The sequence below is a fragment of the Rhinopithecus bieti genome, unplaced genomic scaffold, assembly GCF_001698545.2.
Source record: "Rhinopithecus bieti isolate Rb0 unplaced genomic scaffold, ASM169854v2 scaffold_41244, whole genome shotgun sequence".
NCBI classification, from domain to species: Eukaryota; Metazoa; Chordata; class Mammalia; order Primates; family Cercopithecidae; genus Rhinopithecus; species Rhinopithecus bieti.
The window spans coordinates 18,553-37,924 of record NW_016816693.1 but is presented as its reverse complement, the minus strand read 5'-3'; the positions used below and the strand labels follow the sequence as shown (position 1 = coordinate 37,924).

Here is a 19,372-nt window from a genome sequence, read left to right as displayed (position 1 = left end):
ATCTCCTGACCTCGTGATCCGCCCGTCTCGGCCTCCCAAAGTGCTGGGATTACAGGCTTGAGCCACCGCGCCCGGCAAAATCAGCACATTTTTATTTAGTTTATTTTTTTGAGACAGAGTCTCACTCCGTCACCTAGGCTGGAGTGCAGGGGTGTGATCTCGGCTCACTGCAACCTCTGCCTCCTGGGTTCAAGCCATTCTCCTGCTTCAGCCTCCCGAGCAGCTGTGACTACTACAGGGTGCACCACCGTGCCCGGGTAATTTTTGTATTTTCAGTAGAGACAGGGCTTCGCCATGTTGGCCAGGCTGGTGGTCTCGAACTCCTGGCCTCAGGTGATCCACTTGCCTCGGCCTCCCAAAGTGCTGGGATTACAGGTGTGAGCCACTGCATCTGGCTGTGACACATTTTTAATTAATTCATTTATATATATATATACGAGCTAGATGCTTTAAGAAGCCTCTGAACTCAATGCATACTGCATTTCTGTTGGTTGAAGTACATGAAATGACAGTTTTTGAAGGCCAAAATCATGACTTCCAGCCATTTCACATGGTTCAACCTAATACGTGGAGTGTAGGTTCATATGGTTCAACCTAAAACATAGGCCACATTGGAAACACTGGAAGAATTATATACTTCAAAACCATGAAATAGAGAGTGAATGATTTGTCACCATCAGAGAAGCACATAATAGTAGCTATTCCACTAGTTCTTCTATCACTTTCTTTCCTATCTGTTCACACATTAATACAGCCTCAAAATGTGGATGGCAATTAATGTTCATGAGTCGCAGATTTTCAGAACTGAAAGAGATCTGGTAGCTTTCTAAATTTTATTAGTCATAGGATCCTCTGCAAATCAACCTATCATGAAATAAAAACAGATAAAATACAACGTAGTGGAGTTGTTCTGTCTGAAGGAGAGGTGTTATATACCAGGGGCACTTCCTTTTCCTCCCTTCACTCATGATGGCCCCTCGGGGGCCCCTTTAGAAGACCTGTGGCTTCACCAAACACATTGGAAACCACTGATCCATCTTAATCCCTTCATTTTACTGACCAGAACACTACACTGAAATCTATAGGTTAAGTGACTTACCCAAAGCCACAGCTACTTGATGATAGTACTAGAACTATACCTTGGTCTCCAGAATCATACTCTGCTCTCCTTTAGACTCAACTTACTTCTATAAAAAACACCATTATATCGAGAGAATGAAAAGACAAACCACCCAGTGGGAGAAAAAATTTGAAAAAGGTACATCTGATAAAAGATTGCTATCCAAAATGTATAAAGAACTCTTAAAACAGTAAGAAAACAAGCATATAAAAATGGGCCAAAGATCTTAACAAACACCTCACCAAAGACGATACGTGAATGGCAAACAAACATATGAAAATATGCTCCACAGCATATGGTCATGTGTTGCTTAACGGCAGGAAACATTATGAGAAATGCATCGTTAGGTGATTTTGTTGTTGTGCAAACATAATGGAGTGTACTTACACAAGCCTAGATGGCATAACCTACTATACATCTAAATACCTAGGCTATATGGTATAGTCTCATTGCTCCTAGGCTACAAAACTGTATGGCATGTGACTGTACTGAATACTATAAGCAACTTACTGAATACTGTGAATACTGTAAGTAACATAATGTAAGTATTTGTGTATCTAAACATATCTAAACATAGGAGAGGTACAGTAAAAATATGGTATATAATCTTATGGGACCACCTTCATATATGTGGTCTGTCATTGAAGAAAACATCATTATGTAGCTCATGGCTATATATCATCAGGGAATTGCAAGTTAAAACAAGAAGACACCACTACACACCTATTTAACTGGCCAAAATCTAGAACACTGACAACATCAAATGCTGTCAAGGACATGGAGCAATAGGAACTCTCTTTCATTGCTGGTGGGAATGTAAAATAGTACAGTCACTTTAGAAGACGGTTTCATGGTTTCTTACAAAACTAAACATACTCTTACCATGATACAGCAATTGTACTCCTTGATATTACCCCCAAACAGTTGAGAATTTACAAGCATCAAATCATGGAAAGACATGAAGGAATCCTAAATGCATAATACCAAGTGAAATAAGCCAATCTGAGAAGGCTTCTTTCTCTTCAATCTGAGAAGGCAAAATTACAGAGATAATAAAAAGATCAGTGATGGCCAGGAGCGGAGGGGGAGAGGGCAGGAGGCATGAATACGTGGTGCACAGAGTATCTTTTTTTAGGGCAGTGAAACTACTCAGTATAATACTATAATGGTGGGTACATGTCAATCTTTACGCATTTACCCAAACTCATAGAATATACAACACCAAGGGTGAACCCTAATGTAAATTATGGACTTTGGGTGATAATGACATGTCAATGTAGTTTCATTGATTGTAACAAATGTACCTCTCTGGTAAGGGAAGTTGATAATGGGAAGGGATTAAGTGACTGCTTAATGGGAATAGGATCTCTTTTGGAAGTGAGGAAAATGTTTTGTAACTAGAAGGTTGCACAGCAACCTTTAGTACATTTTGTAACTATTTTCCTTATAGCACAGCAACCTTCTGGTTACAAAATGTACTAAATGCCACTGAATTATACACTTTAAAATAGTCAAGTCTATGTTATATAAATTTTGCCTCCATAAAAAAAAAAAAATCAATAGTGCTAAAGTTGAGAAACCTTTCTAAACTTATATGCCAAAGGTTATTTTCTTCTTTAATAAGTAAATGGCAGAGAGGATTGCATCAAACACAAAAGCATCAAGACTATAATGAGTTTTAAAAGTAGCCTGACTCTCAGTTCTTTTCTTTTCTAGTGAGAAAAACTTGCCAAGAAAAAATTATGGCAGTTGTCAGCCACAAGCAGATCCATATTACTGCTATAAAATTCTGAAGATAAGAATTTATAATAAATTATTGACATCATCTAAACTAAAGAGGCCTGAATATGTCACCATAAAGGACTTTCAAATCTAATACAGGCAGAAAAATGAAATAATTAATTGACTTTAAGTGGACACCTTCACTTGAACCATAAACCAGGGGAGGTGCCAAATAAAATTAGGCGCTTCATTATAAGACAGTTACTTTACAAGGCTTGTCAGTTTGAAGGTTCATTCCCTATTCGACAACATAGAGCTGTACACTCAGTTAAAGTTTAGAATTGGCTTCAACTTAACAATAGTTCAGCAGTGAATCAAATAACTTACGTATTTACTGTGATGGCTGTAAACCATTTTCCCTTCCACTAAGTCTTGACAACTAGGGGGATATGTTTGAGTTCCTTGGGATAAAGGAGCCCAGCACATGCAATGACCCAGAGGAATTATGCAGCTATGTTGTAATAAGAAACAAAGACTAACTGGCAACACTACCACTGTTTCGCTATAGCACGACCATAAAAATTCATTTATGCTAAGACATTAAGGTCATGTTACTATTAAGTACAGAAAATGAAAATGGAAACTGACTTTTCATATTAAGATTTTATAGACCTACGATTTTCTTCTAAGCTAGGTAGGTAAGACCTATTTCCAAAGACTAAATACTGGAAGAGGAAAAACAGAAAAAAAAATGCTAAGTTATCTTCATATTTTATTTCGGATTATCCTCCACTAATAAGACCTGCCTGATTGCAATCATTAAGCTATTCCAGATATTGCTTTGTATAACAAAGCAAAATTAATCCTTTTGAAAATTCACGGCTAAGTATTATTCCTATTTTGTGGAAGATGTGTAGAAGCAGCTAGCTCATGGTTTGCTATTATCAAGACAACATGAACTTCTCCCAGAAGCTCTGTTTTTAAGGTAGATAGTGAAAATAGCCATTAATAACTTCATATGAGGCTAGCAGATACCACAATTTGCTTCTACAGCACTTAGAAGATTCAGTAATAGAAATGTGTTCTGAGATAGAAAAAAACTCAGATGGAAAGTAGCTATATCTTTAAAACACAAATTCTACCGAAACACTGTTAAAAAAAACAATAATTACAAAATTTTTAAAGCAAGAAAACTGAAAATATTCATTGTGGATAAAGATAAGACTTACTGGGAGTACTGGGCCTTTTACCATTTTATCATGAATATACCAGTTGGTCAGAGGAGAAATGAAAAGGTAAAATATAGTTTCAATTACCATCTGAAGATGATTAAAGATAAATACCCTAGAACAGTCATCTGGTATCCATTGGGGATTGGTTGCAGGACTTCCACGGATACCAAAATGCTCAAGTTCCTTATATAAAATGGCATAGTAGTTGCATATAACCTATGCATATCCTTCTGTACACTGTAAATCATCTCTAGATTACTTATAAAACCTAATACAAGGTAAATGCTATGAAAATAGTTGTTATACTGTATTGTTTTATTTGCATTTTATTGTTGTATTCTTATTTTTTTGTTTTTTTCTCAAATAACTTCAATCCACGGTTGGTTGAATCTATAAATGTGGAACCCACAGATATGGAGGCCTGATTATATTAAAATATTTTGTGAGCCTATATATACACATTTGTAAAATCCTCACGTTCTCTTTGTAAAAATGTTCTCTACTAGAATTTTACATATAGTTTTATTTATATATGCTGTTCATTTTTGAACCAGTATCTCATCTTGTCATCTCATGCTATTCTGGTGCTCCATGATGCATTATATTCCTTGTGTCAACAAAAACCACAAAGATAAAAACTCATCAGTCAAACGGGTGAGTTTCACATAGGCCAGGTAAGCAGCAAAAGGCCCTTTACTTTAGGCACCTTCCCTTGTGGACTGTGTAGCACAAGCTTCTGAACTGAATTGTTTTGTTACCTACTATGGTCACTGCCAGTCAGTGTGGCTGCCTTTTGAATTACTGCAGACATGGACCACTGCTGCTCAGAGGATTTTCATCTTTGAGGCACTCCACCATCTGATACACATATATTTTAGCTGTTACCCTAAATGTTGATGAACAATGAGCCATTTCCCTTTGCCTTTCTGTTCAGTCCCTCATGATATATGAACACTGCAGATATTAAAAAATAATTTCTTCTATACCTCTCACAGCAACAGACAGCTCTTAAGTTTTTAATTGACTTATACACTACTGATGATTAAGATATTCAGAATATGGTTTATTGGAAGAAAAAAACTGGATGTGACATAAGAAGACCTAGATTTGCATTTTGGCTCTCCATTAGTAGTCTGTGGATTATAGATAAGACTTTTTCTTATGAACCTCAGTTTTATAACACATAAAATGAGGATAATAATTCCTATTTACATCATAGGGTTGTCTTGCAACTCAAGATAATGCAGAGGGAATATCTGTGAGTTATAAAGTGCTCTACAGAAATGTGTTAATATCAGAATAATTACAGATTCTTAAGAGTCCCAAAGACTAAGCCCTGTTTAAGAATTCATACATAGTAAATGGGATTTCAGTGTCACACACAGTGGACACTGGTAGTAGTAGGCTAATAAAAAATTAAATATACAAAGCTGTTCACATCTTTCCCACCTCAAGATTTAAATTTTGTTTATAATCCTTCATGTCACATAAACGAATGATTCTTCTAACACATATGTACAAATAACTTCTTCATCTAGTATCAAAGAATGCTAAAAGAAATTCACCTCAGTTTTAATTTCTCACCTAAGCTGTACAGTTATCCAACTGTGTTTTTTGTTTTCATGCATCCTTAATTTATGTAATGAGACTAGTGCCATATCTTTGCAATATTTTTCCTCTGTGTCCCTCTGTATGATACACTGGGCTACGTTTGTGAGAATCTTTGCCAAATGCAGGGAAAATTTCATTGTACAGTGCCAGAAAAGAGAAAAATGAGCATACATTAGCATCTTTTTCTCCCCAATAACAGTGTCAGCAATTAACAAATGTAATCAGGCAAACTAAGCAAAGCTTAGAGAGTAAAGGATAGAGTCTCTTTGAGATTCAGGATATTACAAATGCTTTCAAAGTGGTCAACACAGTGAAAATGCTATCACAAGCTTCTGTATTTGTAAAAGCAGCATTCTTTGAAGCACTTCCCTTATCCCAACACCAGCTTGGAAACATGCCTATCTTTGCAGATTACATTACCATGCCCTGTTCTTTAGCAAGAACTACAGTTGACTCTTGAACAACACATATTTGAACTGCACTGGTTAATTTATATGCAAATTTTCTGCAGTCTCTGCCACTCCCAAGACAGCAAGACCAATTCTTCTTCTTCCTCCACTGATTCCATGTGAAGATGACAAAAATGAAGACCGTTATGATGATCTACTTCCACTTAATAGTAAATACATTTTCTCTTCCTTATGATTTTCTTAATAATATTTTCTATTCTCCAGTGTATTTTATTATAAGAATACTGTATGTAATACACATAGCATATAAAGTATGTGTTAATCAATTGTTTATGTTATTGGTAAGGCTTTCAGTCAACAGTAGGCTAGTAGTAGTTAAGTTTTGGGGCATCAAAATTATACATGAATTTTGATTACGCAACAGAGTCAGCATCCCTAGCCCCACATTGTTCAAATATACTAATTGCCTGACCATTTGAACAAAAAGTTGCTGAGACATCTTCTAAACTAAGCACCTAATAATAGTCCCTTTGCTAGTGACCTGATGAGCAGTCTAAAAATGAATAGAGGAAATGAGAAAGAATGGGTTTCCTTGTCTCAGTGCAGCTCTCTCCTCTATATGGCTATGGCAGTATCCAACAACCACAGCATTCTCCAAATCCACTTGAAGCTTTTGGGATTGGGTGAGGACCAAACATAATGTGCTAATGTTATAGGAGTTACTAAGAAATTATTTTAGGCAGATAGATAGGAAAAGGGGTCCTTGGGAAGTTTTTCTTTCTTTTAAAGCAGCTCCAGAAACGTTTCTTGTCTAGCAGGAAAGCCCAGGCTCTTAGAGTTGGGCCGGCAAGCTTTGATATGCAAATGCTGGCCATGGGAAACTGGTCCACACAAACATGGCCATTCCACCATCTTCTTCCTTTTGCCCCAACATGTTCCTGGCAACGTGGCCGTCCCCACATATCCCCACGTGTGTAGAACATCATGGTGCCCTACATTTGCACATTAAAAAGCTAGAGTGGGAGGGCCAGTTTTCTCACAGGCTATGTGAATGACATACCTGGTCAAACCAATCCCCTGAGCCCTATGCAAATCAGACACTGCCTCCTCCAGCCTCCTCATATAACTGGCTGTTTTTCCACCACACTCCAGCTTTCCTCTCTCAGCTGGGAGACCCTCTCCCTCTGTCTCTGTAGGCGGGAGCTTCTTCCTTCTTTGTTGCCTATTAAACTCTCCACTACTTAAAACCACTCCACGTGTGTCTGTGTCCTTTTATCTAACTCCGCGTGAGACTAAGGACCCTGGAGTTCCCCCAGCCATTGGAGCTGTATCACTACTCTGGAAGCTTCCATTGACAGCTGATTTGCGGGCAGGCTGTGGCACAGATTAGTCCCAGAATTACCAATAGTTTTTAAAAATTTTATTTAGTTTTAAAAATTCCAAACCATCAGAGATTGCCATCTTTTGTGAAGATTTAGAAAGAACCAGAATAGCCAGGCCTAATCAATTTCCAAGGGAAGCTCTGGAGAAAACAGGAACAAAAGCTGATTCAGCAAGATTCAAGAAGATACTTTCCGTGATTGATTCATAATCCTTGGGGCTTCCTACCAGGGCCCATACAAGGGTGGGGCAAGCAAAATGCAACAGAAGAAGGAACTCTCAGTTGCTTGCATGACTCAAGTCCCAGTCATGCTGCCTACAGAAGCATCTGGTCAAATAACTTCATTTTTACCCATTAAAAAAACAATGAAGATATAGTTAGTAAGGACAGTAATCGGCAGATCCCACTGCTGTATTCCATTACACTTTAGAACTCTCAAAACACTTTTACATGTATTATCACATTATGCCAACCACAACTTTCTGAGGCTAGAAGTGCAGAATGTATTAATCCCACCTCAGGGATGAACAAACAAGTTTAGGGAGTTTCTAGGATTTGATCAAGGTAGTAGAGGTAGAACTTGAATTCAGGCCTTTTGTATCCAGTATTCTTCTCACTATACCACACCACACACCAAATCTTCCTCTGAGATCCTTCATAGCATTCTAATTTTATGATTGTGAAAATTAATAAAATTTAAAAGCTGTTGGAACCCCCCAAAACACTTTAAGCCTTGGGAGAGATGTGACTGTGGTTTCAGTCACATAACATATTTTGCAATTCTGCTTCTTAGGTTATAGTTTAACACTCTTCCTCATTGCTGTTGTTTTGTAAATGAATAGTAAAGACCAGAGGCCAGACCTCCCACTTTCAGTCGCTAATCTTTGCTACTCTTCCTTTATTATCCTGTACCTAACTCAGATCAGATGGTGCCCCAAACAGAGACCCCATGACAATCACATCTTCAGTGTGGAATGTTAAATATACCTTTCCTGAAAGAAAAGGAACACCTGGATCAATCAGGTCATTGTAACTATGCAGTAAGCCTTACATAAAGATGTAAATTCTGTTAAAATATCCTAACTTTGTCTATCAAGGATCCTAAACTTCTACAATTGGAAACGTGATTTCCAGTCTTTGGAATCAGTGCTTTCCAGATGAGTCCCCGTCCTAACCTTTGCACTTGAATAAACTCAATTTAACTAGATTCCTGACCCTTTTGATTATTTTAGGTTGCCATGATATACATTATTAGAATTATTTATGAAAGTCCTCTGGTGGCTGCTTAATATAACAAAGGAATGAATTAAATTTACTGTTGTCCACTGCCCATAAACAGCCTTATAGAAGCAAAAAATAAACAAAGAAGTAATTCATCTATGGTTAATGCGGCTTTAAAATAAAAAAAAAAAAAAATTACAGGATCAGCCTCACAGATGATTATTTTTACTACTTTCACTGGCTGCAATAGTAGACCTTATTTTATGTTACTAGCATGAAACGCAAAACACGAAAACAAAAAAAGTTGTAAGGAAAGCTGGTTGGGGAAGGTCTATAAATTATAAACGGTATATCCATATATACACATATAGTATAATATATATACCCTCCTATATATCACCAATACCATATTCACATATATATTAAGTATCTATAGTATTATAATACTTATATAGTAAATATACTAATATTATATACTATATAACTATATTGATCCATGCTCTCCCTGTTACCTGGGAGGTCTCTACAAAAGAAGAAAATAAATCAAAGATCCAGAGAACAAATGTGGTTGATGATCTTTCTCTGCAAAGCCCTGCTTCAGACAAAAACTTTTTAACACTAACAAGAAATACAATTTAGGTGTCCACAAATATACTATGAGTTAGAAATTTAATTTCCTGACTATAATAGCTATGGAGACAGTCTAAATTACTTAAAAGGGAAGAGAAACTTACCCCTCCCCATGTTTTCTTGTGGTTTCTGGCAGGTCCCTGGATGACGATTCCCTGTACAAAACAGAGCACATACACACAGTCAGATTGATAGAGGCTGAGTGGCTACATCAGATAAGCTCCAGTACAGCTGATGTGGTCAATGTGAGCATTTCATTTCAGTACATTCCAATCTTTCTCCCTTACATAAATGTTTTCTCCCTCACAAACAGATAATCTAACCTCAGAGGACAGAAGCACAATATTCTGGAAGCAGGGGCTCTATATCAACTAACTATGACCTTCTTTATCTGGTACTAGTTTCTGTCCATGCCAAATAACAATCCTCAAATTGGTCACACATTTATCTCTTCAGAAAACAGCGATATCAACACAAATGGCAGACAAAAATCCCAAAAGGCCCAATGCTAATAACCAGGCCAGCACGTTACTAGCTTTCCTGTCTCTGGCTTCCCTTCAATATCATTCTGTGACAAATTCAATAGCCTTTATAGTGTAACATTTTCCCAAATGGTGTAAAACAACAGCATCCCTAATCAAATTAGCCCTGAGGCAAAGCAGCCCACAGAGTTATTTCCAATAAACAGTATGAATCAATGACCATAAACTACTGACAACAGAAACTTTGGAGAAACAAAAAACATACACTGCAATTACAGAGAAAGGGTGTACACAGGGGAGCAGAAATTGTTTCCAAAAGATGGGAAAAAAAACACCTCATACATACACAGAAACCAATTCCTATCATAATGCTTCATATTCTCACAGGGTTCAATCATAGAGCTATCATGCATTTATTATTCACTTGTCATGTTCCCAATATGAAACTAAGCACCTGAAAGGTAAAGCTATAAGACATAAACTGTCAGTCCATTAAGGAATCTATAACCTACTTGAAGTTAAGCAGAGACCATTAAGGAATAAATATTAGACTGAGACCTGATAACCAACTGTGTGACACCTGATCAATCAGTTTCTATCGTAAATTCTTTGCAAAAGGAGGAGGCTTAACTATATGAGTTTTCCCAAATTATTCTCCACAGTGTCAGGCCTCTGAGCCCAAGCCAAGCCATCGCATCCCCTGTGACTTGCACGTATACACCCAGATGGCCTGAAGTAACTGAAGAATCACAAAAGAAGTGAAAAGGCCCCGCCCCGCCTTAACCGATGACATTCCACCACAAAAGAAGTGAAAATGGCCTGTTCCTGCCTTAAGTGATGACATTACCTTGTGAAAGTCCTTTTCCTGGCTCATCCTGGCTCAAAAAGCTCCCCCACTGAGCACCTTGTGACCCCCACTCCTGCCCGCCAGAGAACAACCCCCCTTTGACTGTAATTTTCCTTTACCTACCCAAATCCTATAAAACGGCCCCACCCTTATCTCCCTTCGTTGACTCTCTTTTCGGACTCAGCCCGCCTGCACCCAGGTGATTAAAAAGCTTTATTACTCACACAAAGCCCGTTTGGTGGTCTCTTCACACGGACGCGCATGACACACAGCATGTTAAAAAGTATGTTATTCAAAAACAGGGCTCTTTGATCTGGTAATAGGGCAGAAACTAGTCTCAGATAAAGAAAGTCACAGTAAGTTGAAACAGAGCCCATGCTTCCAATGTAGGAAATACTGACTTAATTTAATCAGGTTTCTTTATTATAATACTTTTCAGAGCCTTTAAAATGCTACTGAGCAACGGGACAGAAGTACAGTCTCAAAGTATTTAGCTATATAGTCCTTTCTGTAAGCAACGGGCATTTCTCAGGAGTCTTGTTCTTTGGCGCTCATTTTGGAAAACTGGACAAGATAACTGCTAAAGTTTCTTGCAGCTCTGAAATTCTATTATTTTCTAACAACGCATTAATCATATGGAACAAAACTAGCATAAAGTGAATCAAGAAAGAAGTCAAGGGGGCTGGATTCTCAGATAATTCTGGAGATGAAAGGAACTTTAGAAATCATCTAATGACTTCTCATCAACGCATCTTTTTTGAAAGCAGCAGACAGTCCTCAAAAAATTTTATGCGGACCACCAATATATAAAAAATGGGTTAGGGTGGAACTCTTCAGGCAGAATTGGGGTGGAGGGTTGTAGTCTCACCCATTGAGATTTTTTTCTGGAGGTGACCTGGACATACCTCATCAGAAACCTAGCACTCTAGGAAGCACAATTTGAAATCCAGTGACTCCTGACCCTTCAAATAAAGCTATTCTGGGAAACCTTTAGGAAAGTGTTAGAACTCATACCTTTTTACAGGAAGGTTCTCACCCTTCCCAAGTATCATCTCAATTTTAACTGTAACCCATTCAAATCACATAAATGAAATAATCATTATGCCAACATAACTATAAAACCATCCTTACTCCAGGAAATACCAAAAAGAAAGTTAATATACTAAAATGTAATCCATGTACAAATGAGAAGCCATGAANGAAGACAAAACCATGGAGGCAAAATCAATACTACATGTCAGCCACCTCATCTAGCGTTTCAGTAATAAACCTCCAAAGATCAGCATCTTATTTTAAATAAGACAATTTTCTTACAGAGATAAAAGGCTCGAGGCCTACTACCCATATCACCTCAAACCGCAAACTCCCCCAGGCCCAGGTTACCTCCTTGCTTCTTCTGATGTCATGATCTTTCCATTCTGATCCTCTGCTGTTCTAGTCTCCGGTCTCTTCTTTCAGCTAGTGTGTGTGTGTGTGTGTGTGTGTGTGTGTGTGTGTGTGTGTGTGTTAGTTTTTATACTTCTCTAAGCAGCAGTATTTATTTATGATTCTCAGTCAGGTCCCCATCCCAAACTAAACATTACTTCTAAAATAACGGCAATACACTTAAAAACAACAATAACAACAAAGCAGTTTTTAGCCAGACATTAGAAAATCAAATAATCTTTGTTCCATGGATTAACCCACCCTGGCATTACACGCCCTCTACAACCAGATTCCACCTTTCTTAATAGCTATACTACACTCCAGCCAAACCAGCCCCTACTCATCCCTTAAATATGTTTTGAACTGGTCCAACTCTTTGCCTCTACTCTTTTCCTCTGTATTATCTACTACAAAAATTCCATTCATCCTTCAATATCAATAGTGATACTTTCCCTCATTACCTGAGTAGAAAGTAATTTCTTTTTCCTGTGAACTCTCATAATGCTACCTCATCCAGATGTTAATATCTTATAGTATCTATCAGACTAATTCTCAAAGGGTAAGTAAGCAATTTGTCATCAACACCTGTATCTAGCCTGTGCAAGGCACTAGATCATTCCCAAAGACGATTCCAGTGGTGCACACAAACCAGACTTAGGGGAAGTTCATTTGTGCTTAAGTTTCCCTTAGTATAAATGAGTGCTTCAAACTCCAGTAATTCACATACCACCTTAATCAATTTGATGAGTTGTGCTTAATGTATCTGTTGTGTACAGTTACTTAATGTTTCTTTCCATTAAGTTACTTTTTAACTTCAGTATCCACTTCAGCGCTGTCCTATAAAATACTATGCAAAAACATGGGTTTGTCATGTTCTATATTTTCTAACGTATATAGAATATATAACTATTAAAGTTATAGAAATGTTTCCAGGTCATACTTAGATATTTAAAGCATATCACAAGTGGTACATTTTGTGGAAGACTGTTCTTTCCTGTATTCAGTCAAGACAAAAATATTTGGTGAGTGTCTTTTATTTGCCATATGCTATTTTATTCTTCAGAGTAGTGGTTCTCAAATGGAAGCAATTTTCCCCCGAGGGGGCATTTATCAATGTCTAGAGGTATTTTTGTTTGTCACAACTGGAGACGGGTGCTGCTGACATCTAGTGGGTTGGGGCCAGGAACTGCTAAACATCCTACAATGCACGGAACAGCCCCCTAAAAAAGAATTAGTCCGTAGTCTAAAATGGATCAATAGTGCAACGTTAAAAAACCTGCTATAGAGAAAAATTGGCAAACAAGAGAGACAGAATTCTCTGCGTTTTTTTTTTTTTTTTTTGAGTTTACAATTCAGTAACAATGTTATACATGATACTCTCTCTCAGTATGCTGTATTAGTCTCTTCGTTCTGATAAAGATTACCTGAGACGGGCAATTTACAAACCGAACGGTTTTTACGCGACTTATGATTGCATGGGCTGGGAAGCCTCACAAACATGCAGAGCCAAGGAGGAAGCAAGTCAGTCTACGATGGATGCCAGCCAGCAAAGAGAGAGAGTTGGCAGGGAAACTCCCTTATAAACATCAGATCTCATGAGACTTACTCTCTTCACAAGAACAGCCGAGAAAGAACCTGACCATATCCATGATTCAATTACCTCCCACTGCCGTCCCTCCCTTGGATGACACATGGGAATTCAAGATGATTGATTTGGGGGCGCACAGCCAACCAATCAATTATATTAAGTAAGAGTCAAACAATCTACAGCTTTTCAGAATTTCTTCTCTGTGTGCATCTTGTACATGAAGTCATATGCACCGAAAAGATTCCAGTACACCGCTTTTATAATTGTAAGTGAAGACTTTAATGATCTATATACTGCCTACAGTTAGAAATGACAACGTTAACAATGCAGAAATGCAGTGTTCAGTACAGTACTTAGGTAGAGCAAGATAATATCCACATTATTAGGACCCCAGCATCACTAAAACTGTCAAAGAACTACATACAGAACTATGCATCCCCAAATACAGGCTGAAGATTGCAAAGTGGACACTATGTTTTAGATGGAGATCCAGACTGACTTTATATCAATGTCCTGGGAGCTGCTATCATTTCAGTTCAGAAAACACCAAACAAAATACCACTGTATAATATACAGTTGTTTGAATGCTGACTGAATAATTACTATGTTATAATGTACTAGGGAAAATGTTAGGTTCTTTTATATATTACTTATCTTATTAGATATGCTAAAATTTCCTTAATTTGGGACAATAATAGAATCTGTATCATATTTTATCTACCTTTTGGAAAGTATATCTTTTTTGAGAACCATATCAGGTTTGTTTCCTGTTGATTTTTCAATCTGAATTTTTTTTACTATAGTCTTCCTTAATTGTATATATTTAAGGTGCATAACTTGATGTTTTCATATCCTTACCTTTTTTTTTTTTTGAGATGGAGTCTCACTGTGTGGCCTGGGCTGGAGCGCAGTGGTGCAATCTCAACTCACTACAACCTCCGCCTCCCGGGTTCAAGCGATTCTCTTGCCTCAGCCTCCTGAGTAGATGGGATTATATGCACCCGTCTCTACACCCAGCTATTTTTTTGCATTTTTAGTAGAGACGGGGGTTTCAACCATGTCGGACAGGCTGGTCTCGACCTCCTGACCTCGTGATTCGCCCGCCTTAGCCTCCCAAAGTGCTGGGATTACAGGAGTCAGCCACTGTGCCCAGCCTTGATATACTTATTTTTTTTTTTTTTTTTTTTGAGACGAGTCTCGCTCTGTCACCCAGGCTGGAGTGCAGTGGCCGGATCTCAGCTCACTGCAAGCTCCGCCTCCCAGGTTTACGCCATTCTCCTGCCTCAGCCTCCGAGTAGCTGGGACTACAGGCGCCCGCCACCTCGCCCGGCTAGTTTTTTGTATTTTAGTAGAGATGGGGTTTCACCGTGTTAGCCAGGATGGTCTCGATCTCCTCACCTCGTGATCCGCCCGTCTCGGCCTCCCAAAATGCTGGGATTACAGGCTTGAGCCACCGTCTTAATAGACACGTACAAGCATGACCTTTTAAATAATGACATGTTATATACATCCCAACAAAGAGTTCCAACAATAGGTAAGAGCATGGGCTTTGCTATCATACATATGTGGGCTTGAGGCCTGGTCTGCCAATTACCGTCTATCTGATCTTGGGAAAGTTATTTAGCCTCTTTAAGACTTAGTTTCTTCAACCATAATGGGGTTATTAATAGTAGCTCTAATTTCACAGGCTTTGACGGAGGATTAAATAACAGTTTTAATAGTTATTAATAACAGTAAGCAAGACCTATGAGGATACTAACAAAGATTTGGTATTTTTCCCCTCAAAATGTTTTGGTACAATCTGGTTCTTGAGGTTTATTTTCTAGTTGATCAATATGGTTCAATACATTAAGTGTAACTATTACTACTTCAGACAGAGAGTGACATAAGGTATATTTTGTGAGCTGAATGTTTTAAATTAAAATATGATTTGGCTTCAGCTGCTTTGATGTTTTAAATTTGGAATGATTTAAATTTGGAACTCTTAGAGAACCTCCAGTTCTCTCAGAGTTCCTTTGCCATTTTTGATGTTCCTTAAATGCACTTGCCCCTCTTTTCTTAGCCTTCCCATGACAATAGACTGGAAACTCCCATTCTTGGTAGTTATTCTTCTTCCAGTAATCCTCTGAGATTCAATTAAATCTAGCTCTTTATTAGTTTTGAAACACTGCAGGCTACATTTTAATTTGTAGAGGACTTCTATGTTGACTTTACTTTTTAGCCACATGGCTCTCTCATGGTTGATTAGGCAGGTCAATCACTCCACTGTCTACCACGGTGCTTGGATACACCATGACTATAATCTCTGGTAACTCTCCTTAAGGCTTTACCAGTCCCAGCCTCTTGCTCTTCCCCAGACCGCAAGGCCCTTCTAATTTTTAAGGGTAAAAGGATCTAAGGGCCCTGTGGCAAACTCTAGAGATCAGGTGCTCCCTGGAGTTCATTCCCTCCTTGTGGTGTCTCTTAAAGTCACAACTCTCTTTGGCTATCTAAGAGCTCTTCTGTAAGTGAAAGTTTCATCCTATTTGGCCTCTGGGAGTTTCACCTCTGCATCTTTCTGCTTCTACATCCTTCACAGAATAGAAATTCAACTGGTATTTGTTGTATATCTATTATGATAAGGCAATTTCACTTATGTCATCTTATCAGTGCTTGCAACAACTCTGAGATAGGTGCAAAAAGACTTCTTGATAAATGATAAAACTAAATTTCAGAGAAATGGACTTACTCATGTTCACATAGTAAATAGGAGGATCTTAGGATTGGGTTTTTAAAAACTTATCAACACATTTACATAAAAAAGGCCAACATTAAAACTCGATGACTTTTGACAAACACAGTTGTGTAATTGGTACCTAGGTCAAGATTCAGAATGCATTCCCAAGATTTTAACCTAGGGTTTCTGACATCAACTCCAGTGTTCTTTTAATCACATATGTAGTCATTCAAAAAATATTTACTTACTGCTTATTACATTTTAGTTATTTTGCTAAACATTGGGTTGCTAATGGTGAATAAAGCATCCGTGATCCCTGCCCTAATAGAGCTTAGAGTCTATGGGGGAGTCATTATATTTTGTTTAACTATAAATAAAGGACCTTAAGGTAATAGAGTAACTTAAAGAAGTTCGGTTTGGGCCGGGCGTGGTGGCTCATGCCTGTAATCCCAGCACTTTGGGAGGCCGAGGCAGGCGGATCACCTCAGTTCAGGAGTTCAAGACCAGCCTGGCCAATGTGGTGAAACCCCGTCTCTACTGAAAATACAAAAATTAGCCGGGTGTGGTGGTGTGCGCCTGTAATCCTAGCTACTCAGGAGGCTGAGGCAGGAGAATTGCTTGAACCTAGGAGGTGAAGGTTGTAGTGAGCCGAGATCACACCCCTGCACTGCACTCCAGCCTTGGAGACAGAGCGAGACTGTCTCAAAAAAAAAAAAAAAAAAAAAAAAAAAAAAAAAAAAAAAAAAAAAAAAAAAGTTCAGTTTGATTTCAGCATAACAAGCAAGGGAGAAGGTGGGAGACAAAGACAAATGGTCAAATCATACAAGGCTTTACTGGCTGGAAAACCATTTGGATTTCATTGTAAAAGCAGTGGGAAACCACTAAGCAATACCTCTGTCTTCATAAAATAACCTATTACCTAAGAGCTTGCTTAATTCTTCAATTATTTTAACCTTTAGGTATTTACTATGTGCCATTCACTTCACAAAGTCTACTGTTTCAAATGTATAAAAACAATAATTGATATAAAAGCTTGAGGTATAGCTATATGTAAATTTATATTAATATGTATAATTGACATTAAATATTAATATAAAATAATATATGACCTATTAACATAATTATATAAAATACATTATAAAAGTATATTATTAAATACTTTTAAAAATGAATGTATCTAATATGTATATACATGCTGTTCTTCAGTGCTATATACACTAGGGAACAGCATCAAAATGCTGTTAGATATTGCTGAAATTCAGAGATACCTCCTACAATCTCTAGAGCAAAGCTAGGCAAGCTATGCAAATGAACAAAGGATACTTTGTTTCTATCGCCCAGTCATCCTCAGAGTTGGATACAGTAATATGTAGCAAATTCAGCCGTTCGTTTCTCAATTCAACAGATATATATTATGTAAATACTCAAATAAAATATACATTGTGTGTCTACTACATGCCTAGGTGCTAGAGAATCCAACAGTAAGCAATACAGACACACACCCCTGCCCTCACTAAAGTTACAATCTAGAGGGAAGAAATAGTTAACCTGTGTCTGTTTATTTAAACAAGCAAAAGTATACTATGTAAAACAGTGATAAATAGTGGTACCTATCAAGGAGAAAAATAAAGCAGGAAAAGATGTTTAATAACTATTGCCTGTGTAAGAGAAATACTTCTGTGGGTTTATGTATTTTTGGGGGATACTGCCTCCCAGGTTCAAGTGATCCTCCCACCTAAGCCTCCTGGTAATTTTTGTATTTTTTTTGTACAGACAGGGTTTCACCATGTTGCCCAGGCTGGCCTCAAACTCCTGGGCACAAGTGATCCCCCCGCCTAAGCAAACCCAGGCAAGCTTGAGCCTCCCAAAGTGCTGGGATTACAGGTGTGAGCCACCACACCTGGCACTAGTTTTCTAATGATACAACAGTTGGTGTATATCACGGGTCAATTGGCTTTTTCGGTAAAAAGCTAGAGAATAAATATTTTAGGCTGTGAGGGTCATATGGTCTCTGTTGCAACTACCCAACTCTACTGTTACAGCATGAAAGCAGCCACAGAAACAAATTTCTGTGTGGCTATATTTTAATAAAAACTTTATTTATGGACACTGAAATGTGAATTTTATATAGTTTTCATGTATCATAAAATACCCTTCTTTAATTTTTTTAAAGCATTTAAAAATGTAAAACCATTCTCAATGCATGGCCACACAAAAACCGGCAGCCAGCCATTATTTAACAATCCCTGGTGTATGCAATGAAATGGCTTACTGAATTTTCATACGTCAACAAGTCAAAGAAATAACAAGGAAGCCTAGTGTAAGTATCATTGAAACACAGAGGTCCAGCACCATCAATAACAACAGGAAGAGAATTCTCTAACTTTCAAGTGAGAGATATTAATTTTATATGACAGTGGGACTTATATTTCCAGTGCACAATAAAATATTAAAGATAATGGTACAACCATTTAAATAAATTATGCTAAAACTATAGAAACACCTCAGTGAATAAAAAAGTCATTGCACACATCAAACCATCTAGATGCCCTATAAATCACTTCATAAAGTCAACTGTATTCTCTAACAGAAATAGTTTATTTCATCCACAATGATGTTTGAATTTTACCTTCCATCCCAAAACCCTTCAGTTTCACAAGTCTAAATGCCTCAGAGAAATCTACACCTGGATATCTTGCCACCACCTGAAATACCATGAATCTAAAACAAATATTTTCTCCACCACACACATAAACTCGTTTCTCCTCGAAATTTCATAATATTAATAATACTTTTATTACCTAATTCAACCCAAGTCTTATGGAATGACATTTTAAGATGTTTACTAAAGTTGTTTCTCCCAATAGTTTATGTTTTTTGCTTCCTTCTTTACTGTGTATTTACCATCTGCCCTACAAGTACCTAAGCCATTTTGTGTTCATTGCTTCAAATGAAAGACAATTATGGGTCAGAAAAGAGAAAAAATA

The 19,372-nt window shown here is 37.7% G+C and overlaps 1 protein-coding gene across 1 annotated transcript in view; it reads right to left on the bottom strand.

Annotated features, from left to right (window-relative positions):
- Nucleotides 1-9,482, bottom strand: part of PRRG1 (proline rich and Gla domain 1) — a gene marked incomplete at its 5' end in the record, with an annotated part of 49,448 nt that extends 39,966 nt beyond the window's left edge. The window contains one exon of the mRNA XM_017855150.1: nt 9,432-9,482. Coding sequence (XP_017710639.1) covers nt 9,432-9,482 — 51 coding nt within the window. The remainder of the gene's footprint in view (nt 1-9,431) is intronic.
- Between the last annotated feature and the right edge of the window lie 9,890 nt (nt 9,483-19,372).